Source organism: Neltuma alba, unplaced genomic scaffold, assembly GCF_004799145.2.
Source record: "Neltuma alba isolate B1F8T4 unplaced genomic scaffold, ASM479914v2 tig00012161_pilon, whole genome shotgun sequence".
NCBI lineage: Eukaryota > Viridiplantae > Streptophyta > Magnoliopsida > Fabales > Fabaceae > Neltuma > Neltuma alba.
In genome coordinates this window covers 25094-36707 of record NW_021636708.1, presented here as the reverse complement: position 1 = coordinate 36707, position 11614 = coordinate 25094, and the positions used below count along the sequence as shown (strand labels likewise).

At 39.1% G+C, this 11614-nt stretch overlaps 1 protein-coding gene across 3 annotated transcripts; it reads left to right on the top strand.

Moving 5' to 3' along the window:
* The first annotated feature begins 7298 nt into the window (after positions 1-7298).
* LOC114723881 (uncharacterized) lies at positions 7299-10983 on the top strand. 3 transcript variants are annotated; one of them, XM_028910120.1, is made up of 8 exons: positions 7299-7439; positions 7538-7645; positions 8319-8404; positions 9183-9329; positions 9417-9525; positions 9649-9772; positions 10089-10362; positions 10607-10983. In XM_028910120.1, the coding sequence occupies exons 1-8, from the start codon at positions 7427-7429 to the stop codon at positions 10712-10714; spliced, it is 969 nt and encodes a 322-aa protein (XP_028765953.1). In that variant the 5' UTR covers positions 7299-7426; the 3' UTR covers positions 10715-10983. The 3 variants fall into 3 exon arrangements, with proteins under 3 accessions (XP_028765953.1, XP_028765952.1, XP_028765951.1); XM_028910119.1 differs by having other exon boundaries at positions 7515-7645; XM_028910118.1 differs by having other exon boundaries at positions 7299-7645.
* Positions 10984-11614: the final 631 nt, after the last annotated feature.

Below are 11614 nucleotides of genomic sequence, written 5' to 3'. Positions count from 1 at the left end.
GAATTCAGATACCAATATTTTTTATGTCTGAAATCTTGCGGAGTATTGAATTTTTTTTAATATAAAAATGCATGAGGTCCTTTTCATAACTAAATTTTTTAATTAGGGGCCACTTTTCGCCAATCTTTACTTTTTTAAAAAGTAGTCATAGACGCTCTCTGCGTTATTATATATTTGGATCCAAATCCTCATCCTGAATATTTACAGGCATGGGGGCATGATGTAACAATGTAGGAGGACAAAGATGGAGTGAAGCATGTGTCCTAAGATAAATTAATATTACTTCCGGTTCTAATTATAAGATTTTGTTTATAAATTACAAACAAGTTCGTATAATTATGACCGGAGGTGGTATGTACTTGTTGGGACCAACGGCTTCTTCGAGCCCAGATCGTTGTGAGGTTCGATTGCGTCACCCACAACGCAAATCTATCTTAAAATGCATCAATCTCCAAGCACGTAGTGTGGGTGTGGCATCTTATAATATATTTTATAAGAAATGATAAGTTTAAATAATTATAATTTCATAGAATATATTACAACTTAGATGTTGGCGTCAATGGTGTGTAAAAAAGCAACAAAATGATAGCGATGTGTGCATCATTGACATTTTCAATGGAATAAGTTTTAATACTTGGCCAGAATTATATTGAAAATATATAATAATTGAACCGAGACGTCACGCAAGTGACCCTCAATTATTTTTGTTCTCATTTGTGGTTCTATTGTCCAGTGCGGTCTGGTGTGGGTTGTCACTAAGAGTGGTTATGAAGGTGTCTTTGGCTGTGATGTGTCAAGAGTAATTTCTACAGATTGAGAATTAAAATCATGTGTGATATACTTGGCAAAAAGGCCGAGGACCGAAAATGTATAACATATTTATAATACTGAAGAAAATAAACAATTTGAGAGGTTGTGACTTGTGGGGTACACCGATTTCGTCTGCCATTGGCTGGTTACGCAAGAGCCAAAAAAATAAAACCAAGTGAATATAGAAAAGGAGGAGAGATCAGATCACCAGCTTGACCAAAATGGATACTGCTGGAGGGTTTGCAGTTACTTAGAAGATGTCGGATGAGATCAAACTCAACTTCACGGCTTCTTCCATGATGTCTTTCTCTTTGCGTCAGGAAATCTTCTTATTCTCAGTCACATCAACCTCCCCTGTTCTTTTCTACACACCATCGAGCCACCGGCAACCACTCTATATATATATATATTTTTTGGAAAATTATAATGCAGTCTGGTATAAGAAATTTAATAACCAGATAATTTCATATGACAAATTTTGATATAAAAAATAACAATAGGTCCATACTACTTGCTTATTATAGGACATTCACTGTGTTTTTTTCCCCCGCCTTGTGTTTACGTGTTTTGAGTCTATTTATGCCGATTTAGGCTTCCAATTTTCAATGTGCGGACTCTGTAAAATATATCACCGAAAAATATAATCACAATTCCATAACTAAATTTGAAGTTACGCGCATAGTAAATGTTTTTTCGAGTTTTTGCATAATTATGCTTCGTATCAAATGACAGTCGTATTAATTAATTTGACAAGTAAGTGGTTAGTTCTATTCACGCTTAACATAAGATTATTGTCAGTGAGGTTGTTCCTATTCCCACTACAGATTTTATATCCAAATTAGTGGGAGGCCTAGTAGCCACAGATCATGCATGAAAATGCCACGCCATAATAATTTTTATAATCGAGTAAAACAAACACGATTCTTATCGTCTCCCAAAAAAAAAAAACGTTAAAGTGTGAGTAATAACAACAGTCTACCGAAAGTCGAACATTTGATTAGGGGCAGGATTATTTAAAAAAAAAAAAAAGCATCAAAGGCCCGAACATATGAATACTACGTTGCAAAATAAATCCCTACTTGAGATGCCATACTCGTGCTAAAGTGGATAAAAAGAGAGAGAGAGCGCGTCTTTGTTTCTGGCGTTGCAATCTCCAATTACAAGTTGCCGTTTAATTTAAGCGTGGATTAAAAAGGATAGCGCACTATATATATAAATAGATATAAATAAGTGCACAGGGGGATGAACAACGTTAAATTTAAACAGTTTGGCCAGAAAAATAAAATAATTGAGGAGCAAGAAGAGAGGCGGGAGGAGAGTTTAGATCTGAGAGACGCGAAGACTGATAAGAAATTAGGGGAGTCATTATGCATGGATAACAAGATCCACATGAAATGTAATCATCATGGGCATAAAAAAAGGAAAGCATCTCAGTACTCAATAGATGCCAGCTGTGCCACCACCTCAGAGAAACTTCTCTGATGTGTTGTTTGAAGCCTTGAACAGCGTTACGCAACCACCAACAGGATAATACCTAACCTAATATCCTCTTCTAAATTAATCACCTCACCCTATAAAGCATGTTAGATTAGATGGCGACATCTAATCACGCCCCTTCTTGTTCTCTCTCCTCTCTCTCCCCCCCCCCTCTCTCATTTTCAGGTTTCAGCCACCAATTTGGTCTGGTCTCATGATTGTTGGGCTTCTGTCGGACACCATAAATGGACCTCTCAAAGCCCAATAGGATGAGCAACCTTGGCCCACGTTCTGACAATTAAAAATCGGGGGAAGCTGATGCACCCCCGCTGGATCAGCATTTATTCGTTCCCGTCAGTATATCTGTCGACCCAAGTACGTGCATACCCACGTAGGGCTTGTGAAAATTGAAAATGAGGAGGAGGTTTGTTGTAGCAGTAGCAAATGAGCACAGGTTCCTGGGACACTATTTCTTGTTTTCTTTGCTTGTTTCGTGTTGTACGGTCTTCGGTGACCACGATCTTGGTTGTTTATTAATTAATTTAACGATACAGAACAAAGCTTCTCATCTACTCTTACTCATGGATCCTGATTCCTGAGTAGTAGTTGGAGTTAGACAACCAGGGTGGCGTAACCATGGTAAGAAAACCATATCTAACAAACACGCGAGAGCTGAGGCCTTTTCTTTAAAGAGCCCAATCGAAATAAAACAAACGACGTTGGATTTGAATGTTGAGATTTTTTTAAAAAAATTAAATTTGAAATTGACTTTCGCCTGAAGACCGGGGAAACGTAATTACTAATCAGTCCTTATTCCCCATAGGAACAAAGTGATTTTTAAGTAATAACCCACACTTGTCCTCACCTGCTCTTCGGGCAGCTCCCAACGCGATCCGTTTGCCTTGCCACCCGGCTGCCCAGCCTACCCGATACCTGGCTGAGAAATTACGGGCAACAGCCCACCATTATCTCTCTCCTGGTCTCTCCCTCCCTCTCTCCCAGCTCAAGTGACCTCTGATATTTCTATATTTTTGGTGCTCTGTGCTTCTACGATCAGAATCGGACGGTCCAGAATGAACGGGGCTTATACCGCTTGTTTCGCGAGGTTTTAGAGCTCGGAACCCCCAGATCCCGCTTATCGGTCCTCAGATCTTCTCTCCTGGTATGCCTTTTCAACTCATCTATCTAGACTTCTCTCTGATTTAAGCTGTTGCTTCGTTCTTCACTTTCTTTACTCTGCTTTAAGCTTTTTGGTTCACTTCCTTCCTGATCTCTCAGTTTCTGCGCTCAACTTGGTGCTTCTTTAGGTTTTCAGTTCTCATACAGAATTTGCTCGAGTTTTGACACTTCTGGCGACACCATCAGTTCACGATTCGCTTTAAAAATTTTGCTTTTCCCGTTATTTTCTTGTTCTGACTTTTTGGGGAAATCTTCTTTTCGATTTCTCGGCCTTGCAAGTGATATTTAGGAGGAGTTTTTTTTTTCAAACTAAAAGTTTTATTGTCTTTTGCTTTTAACTAGAAATTAAGAAAATAAGATTAGTAGAATAGTCAAGATCAGTGGCTGTCCTTGGTTTCAGGACAGATCTGACGGTGGTCAACTGGAACATTTTGTGTTATATATTTATATTATTTATATTTATTTACACGATAATATTTTCTAAGATTTGGCAGGTAACTGTTGGTGGCAGAGAATGGAAGCTAATCAGGGTTCGGTGACCGGTACGGTTAATTACGGAGCGCTAACATGCGCCGCGGAAGCTGTGGCGACCTTGCTGGTCTCAGCTCTCGTCAAAACCCAGCTTTTGGCCCCGGTATGTGATTTATCTCTCTCCATCCAAACCTGAAAAGGTGTAATTAAAAACTGGTGAGGGGTAAAAAGAAAAATAGAAATCTCACTGGCTCTCACCCTGACCTGATTTACTGCTATTTTAGGTTTTAAACTTTTATAACATATTTATTCTAATTTCAGCCCTGTTTTTTGCATGGCTCTTTCCAATTGAATTCCCCGTTTGATTTAGAGGGATCCTAGTTGCAGTCTGGGAATGTGCTTTGATATCTTTGTCTTTTGCTAATGTGCGCCGGACTGACCAACTGTGCCTTCCTTTCCTTTGGGATGGGAATCATGGGATCCGCTCTGCCCAAAGTAACTGTAACTGTAGACCATCGGTTTAGGGCTTGTTTTGAGTTTTGTTCAAAATAGACTTTTAGCAGGTTTATATAAATCGAGACAAAAATCTCCTTTGTATATTTACCTCGTATTCTATAAATCACGTTTGAAAAGTTATTTATTAGTCAATACAAACAGGCCCTTAGATTTTGTCAATTTATTCTTTAAAAAATTACTTGAATCTCAATCAGCTTTATATTTTTATTTTTATTTTTTTAAAAAAATCAGGATGTTCATCGTGCCAAAGTTCGAAACTTGTGGCAGTTTTAAGTAAGAGATAATTTTTTGAAAATTAAATAATAATGGTGCTCCCTTTGCCCCTAAGGCCTTGTTCAAGGGGCGGGATCCCGACCCCGAAAGGGGTGTGTAATTTTGGGTGTACGGTGCGCCGGTTGTTGAGTCTAGGTTCGCTAAGGTGCGCACCTTGGGCGTAGGAAAACTAGTACTGAGGGACAAAAGCTGCGGTTTTGTCGTTGTTATCCGATATTATGGCATGTCTGTGGGGACGGTTCGGGATATAAATATCTTTTTGTCGTGTCTGAGGGGAAAAGTCAAAAGTCAAGCTAATGAATGGGAGAGGAATTGGATTCGACGATGGATTATTCCCTCGGAGGTGCTGATTAGCGTAAAGCGAACCTATCAAAGTTCTTCAGTTTCTTTCATATATCTATATATAATATGTAATTATATATAATATTATTCCCCCAATCTCTCTCTCTCTCTCTCTCTCTCTCTCTCTCGGGGGGGGATGGGGCGGGGCGAATCTGATCCCATCGGACGTAGGACATTGTAATGCGTAGTGGAGTCTTCTATCGGAATCCGACCACTTGGGGAGAGCATCGCGGACAAAAATAATTAAAAATAGTTCGTGCTCAATTTGCATTCAAAAGAAAAGTTATGCTCTACCTTTTACAACCCGGACTTATGTGTAAGGTGTAGTGTACACTTCAATAGAATACATACGCGCGCGCACACAATTGATCCTAAAAATAAAGTGGATCCTTCAATTCGGATCTATAGTGAAGGAAGGGCCTTCTCTGCGTCCTTTTGCTGGATGAAAACGGTGCTTGGACTAAATTATTTTCTCTCGCACAATTTCATATGTTTATATGCATTAATTTTTGGCTATGATTGTATTCTATAAAGGATATATTATGTATATGCTGAATTCGAATTACGAAGGTTTGTATATTTTCGTCTCTGAAAACCGCCTGATATAAATTTAATATATTATATTCATGAAATGGGTGCAGGATCTTGTCCGGCTGCTGATCACAGACAAGGTGAGTATCAGTGGAGACTGTAACACCCAAAGCCAAGAGAAGCAAGTTGATGCGGAGGAAGAGGATGGCAACGAGGATGGAGGCGAGGATGATGAAGGAGATGGCGGATTCGGAGAGGACCAAGAGGACTTGTCATCCGAAGATGGAGGCGGACATGGCAACAATTCTAACGATAAGAGCAACCCAAAGAAGGTTCCTGAAACTGGTGCAGGTGGTGGCGCAGAAGAGAATGGCGAGGATGAAGAAGATGAGGAGGATGGTGATGAGCAAGATGACGACGATGACGACGATGAGGATGATGACGAAGAAGAGGACGAGGGGGGTGACGACGACGAAGAGGAAGTAGTTGAAGAGGAAGAGAATGAAGAGGAGGAGGAAGAAGATGAGGAAGAGGAAGCATTGCAGCCCCCAAAGAAGAGGAAGAAGTAGAGGAAGAAGAGGAAGCATTGCAGGCCCCAAAGGAGAGGATGAAGTAAAGTAGCACGATCAGGCCTTATGTTTGTATGGTTCTGTACGAATTTGGGTGCTAACTTCAAGCAAGTTTTTATTCAGTTTATGAGAAGACCTATTTAGGACATGTTTAATTGGAATCTGTGATTTCCATTGCATAATTAGATTATCACATTATTGTGCGGGTAGTGTTAAATTCAAAGCAAAATTACAAATTTATGGCCGTATTGTTTGTTTGAACCTTCATATTCTTTTCGTTGCTTTCCAGCTTTAAAATTATCTTCCTTCTCGTATTTCGTCTGCAATGTTATAGCTCACTTTCAATCGGTCCGCTCTGGTTGGGCGTTCTACAAATTGCTTTTATTTTCTTTGTTTTAACCCTAAGTTTTACAAAATGGTCAGCCTTTTTGTGCATGCTTGTATTTGAGTTGAACTTGAAAGGTTCAAACAAGTCATGGTCACTATACAAACCACCTCCATAGTGCAAACGCCTGTTGAGTTTTTTAATTTTTTTTTTAAGTGATGGTTACTTTAACTCAAGTGTGGGTATCGAGTATTACAAAAGGAAAATAAACATGTCCCCACAGAGTTGCCATCAAAATTGTTATAAAATCAATTGATCCAAAAATTATTTTTTCAATATAAGGCTACAAGTGCCGTGCAGGAGAAATATGCTTTAAATTAATTACGATGGAGGGCTTTGATAAATACAAAAAGGAGGAGTGGCAAGTTGTGATAATGGCTCCCCCAATTAACACGTTAGTTTGCTTTTTTTTTGGGGGAAAAAAAGAGAGTAACAGTCCAATTACGCAGAGATAAATGTTGAATAAAAGAAAAACTATTTTTATGTGGATAAAAGAGTAGACGGGGGATGCAAGTCCAATAGCACAGAAAATGAATCACTTGATTAAAATGCAATAATGACGACTTGTATTTTTTCAGTAACTTAAATCACATGAGTACATGAATGAAGTCGCGGTACGCATCCATGCATCATCAGCAATCAACATCATGATTAATACTTGAAAATATATATATATATATATATTTTCCCTCACAATTTCAAGGCATATTGTGTTGAAGTTTGAGGGGCTTACTAATTTTTCATAACAAGGTGGCTAGACTGGGGAATTCACTAATTCAATCGTTTGATCCCACTGCCTCAGACGGACGCCGAAGCTTTGAAATTTATAGGCTAACTAAAGGGACGGAGGGAGGACAGTCGGGCAGATTCGGTTATGCAACCATATGGTTTCGGACTCACTTCTAAACTCTATTTCACATCTCAATTCTACCTTGCCCTCTAAAGTTTTTTTATTTTTTTAGTATTTTAATGGCGGATCACTCAGACTCTTCACCCCTGGTCTCTCCACCGCCGATCACTGACCCTAGCGAGATCGACCTTGAGGCCGGTCCGAGCGAACAAATTCAATGCCGAATTTGTCTCGAAACAGACGGTAGTTTGGCCATGGTCTCTTTTGTTTTTATTTTCATTTCCTGGTTAGGACAGATTGTATTTCAGATATCTTTTGAAGTCAAATCTCAGCTAGGCATCTGGCGTGATAAATGAAATGAAAAGTTATTCTGAATTACGTGCATTTATTTATTTTGGGCAGAGCATGCGTTTAGTTTATTTTATTTTGGTTAAGCTATGAACTCCAGGCAAATCAATACGTCTGCCAAGCTCATTTTGCTTGAATGTGAAATAATGAATTTTTTAATTAAATAATTGCTCATTAATCTAAATTTTCTGTCTAAGCTCAATTTTATCGTATCAAATAACATCTAATAACGAACCAGACTTCATGATCGCAGTTATTTTGATTACATGGAGTAATTCAACGCGGTATTCTTACGCTCGTTTCAATTGGAATTTGAACTTGAACTACATGATTAAGCAATCATTTGCACCATTTCATGGTTACTTCTTTAAGTGCTATACGACTTATTTTTATTGTCATAGGCATTATGATGTCGTGGATGCCTCAATTATCACTGAGGGATTTAAAGAGTTTCTGGGAAGGATATTGTAGTTGTATATTAACTTGCTGCAAAAAAATGTGCTTGTGTCACTTTTGATGTCTGCATCGGGTGTGTGAACATGTATCTTATCTTCTCTCTTTTGCACAGGTAGAGATTTCATAGCTCCTTGCAAGTGCAAGGGCACATCAAAATATGTACATCGAGAGTGTTTGGATCATTGGCGAGCTGTTAAGGTAGGAATGCAACATCAGACTATCCATCAAATTTTGATTTAACTATCAAAGCATGATATAATGTGGCCACAGCAAGGAACCACATCTGTTTAGAGACCTTAGTCTGGCTGTTAATTCACGCATGATGATTGCATTTGGGAAACTGACCTGACTGCTGGCCGTTTCTGGTCATCAGTGAATTATTTCTTCATCTTATTGATTCAACAAGGACCTCCGGATCTTTGTGCACTGGGCTGTCCCTTGATTGTTTCAACAAGAACCTGTTGATGTTCTTATTTGTTCGTCTCGTAAATTTTTCATTGATTCCAAATCTCTCTGTTTTTTTCTTTTTGGCCCTCTTTCTGATCACTCTCTGCTTCCTGGCTGCGTCTTCCCATTACCAGTGATGAAAAGATTTGACTTTCTATTTAATTTTAGTTCGTATATAGAACTTTGGTTTGCTCTGTGTGCCCTGTAATCTTTTCTTTTTTTTTGGGAAGATCACTCCTCCAGATCTTCTGCTGTGACGTAAATTGTGTTCTTTGGCTTGTTTGCAAACCTTATGTTTCTCATATTTGTTGGGCTATAACATACCATGTGGGTATTATGATTTCCTGGAACTTGTCTTGGCTATTCATTGTAATAATCCTCTTCTCTTTGGCTGAGTTTTTGCTTTTACCAAATGATGGAAAAACTGTAAAGTATGAGCTCATTTGGACTATTGTTTCCTGCCAAATAGTTCTACACATGACGTTGCTTCATGCATAATGGATATGGCTGTTGGCTCATCTTTTTGCAGGAAGGGTTTGCATTTGCTCACTGCACAACCTGCAAGGCTCCTTATCATTTGCGTGTGCATGTTGCCGCTGATAGGAAATGGCGAACCTTGAAGTTTCGATTCTTTGTTACCAGAGACATTTTGTTTATATTTCTGGCTGTCCAGCTTGTAGGTGAACGATTCCCATTATCTTAGCCATACAGATGCTTGTCCTTTTCTAGTTCTAATTCAAAACCTTATTTCCATTGTATGTAGGTCATTACTTCACTTGCTTATTTGGTTTATCTAATAGATGGTTACCAGCAGTATTGGCTTCGTCTTATCTGGGGTTTTGATAGCGAGCTTAGCTTTTACTATATATGTGGTAAAATATTAAGATTTTGCATAGTTATCCAATGCTTATACAAGTCTATTTCAGAGTTTTCTTTTTCCGCATAGAATATTCTTATTTTGGGCATAATTTTTATGTTTGTACTGTCAAATGTAGGAGCACTATTGTTCTTTGCTTTGCTTGGCCTCTCTGGGTGCTTCATTACTTGTTATGATCGAAGGGTTCGCAATGATTTAGCTCAGCCTTGTCGAGAATTATGTCTTTGTTGCTGTCAACCTGGGTAGTTGCTGTACTCCTATTTATTCATGAAAATTTGATACAGCTGGGCCACGTGATTAAACTCTTACCATCCACCCGAAGCATTACTATGATGATTCATTTTAAATTGTTTTTGGTCCTCTTTGTGCCAGAGATTTTACTTTATTGAAAACCATCCTTCTTATGGAGAGAAAAAGTACAAAATGCATATTTTACCTATAGATCCTTCCACATGCTAAACAGATGAAATTATGTTGTGTCATAAGAAGTATCGTATGTGAGCTGCCAATTTATGATCCAGAACGGTAGTGCGAGGTTGATCTTGTTTGTTGCTGCAGAGTTTGTGCAGACTGTCATTTGCCGGGCACTCTTTGTATGTGGACTGATTGCACCGCATGCTTCGAGAGTTGCGGAACTATGGCTACTGAATGTGGTGGTTGCTTGGGAGGTGCTGGGGAAGCGGGGTTGCCCCTGTTATTCATAATGGCATTGATTGTTCTAGGACTTTTTACTGTAATAGGGATATTTTACAGTGCACTGGTGGCTACTATGGTAGGACAACGGATATGGCAGCGGCATTATCATATCCTTGCAAAAAGGATGCTAACAAAGGTGCGATTGGCTCACTTTCATTTCTTTTGTCCATTTGGCATTGTAAGTCAAAGCGTCTTGTTGCCTCCAGTTTGTATTGTTGATGAAAATTCAGCACTCAGTTTGAGGGATTGAAATTTGAAAGTTGATGCTGATATTGCGATATGGACAAATTTAGTAATGCATGTTCGAAGTTGACGCAAAAGGTCCCAATGAGCATTCTGAATTGAACTTGATTATCTGATTGTTTTGCTTGTTATCATAGGAGTATGTGGTTGAGGATGTTGATGACGAGATGGCAGGGTCTGATTGGTCTCCCCCATCTCTCCCACTCGAGCATGTTCAGCAGCTGAAAACACTGGGCCTTCTATGAGTACTGTGAATGTGAAGGAGTCATCTACTCGCTGACGAGAATAACATCACTGAGACAGTCCGGCCCCCTCCTTAGGTGGGCCGAGTACAGAGATTTCCGGTTATACACAAAATGTCCCGGCCGCCTCAAATTAGATAGATTTGTATAATTTTGCTCACATACGTGAGTGTATTTGAAATTCTATTCTCTATTTTTTTAATAACACAAATTCTGTTCCGTCCAGTAAGGTAAGAAAACAAGGGTCCCTTTAATACTTGTTAAGAAGTATGGTGTCCGCATTTTTCACAGGCTGTTCAATACTCGAATTGTGGTGTGCTGTCTATGAAGTTACACTACGAAATATCGGATAAAACAAGCGTTGTAAACGGTCATCTGCACTATTCATAAAAAGCGTTTTCTTGATGAAACATCTTACACCGCAAGAGTTACAGCCACGGGCGAGAGACTGCTTGTTTGGAAGCAATTTATTTCTTTTTCTTTTTTTCATCTACTCACTCTATATATTTTATAAATTACGGTTGAAAAATCTGTTTTTGAGAAGTCTTGCAACCAATCCAAACAACCACTAACAGTAATAGCTAAGGAGGCGCAACTGACTAAAACCAGTAGACAGTGGCCTTCACGTCCTTTACTTGTCGAGATTTCGATCTATCTTCCCAAGGGTTTATAATCGTTGTTAGTTTCCTATGTCTTCTTAACAGAGGATAATCGTAGAATTTGTACCTCCATTGTGAGACTGTGAGAACCGGGGGGGGGGGGGTTAGACAAAGAGGGAGGAACACAGTTCGGGGGTAACGTTGAGTTTTGGAGGGCTTGTCATGGCCAAACTAATAACAATAGCAAGTAGCAACATCCAGAATCCATAACAATGCAAGAGATAATAAGATGAGACGTGTGAAG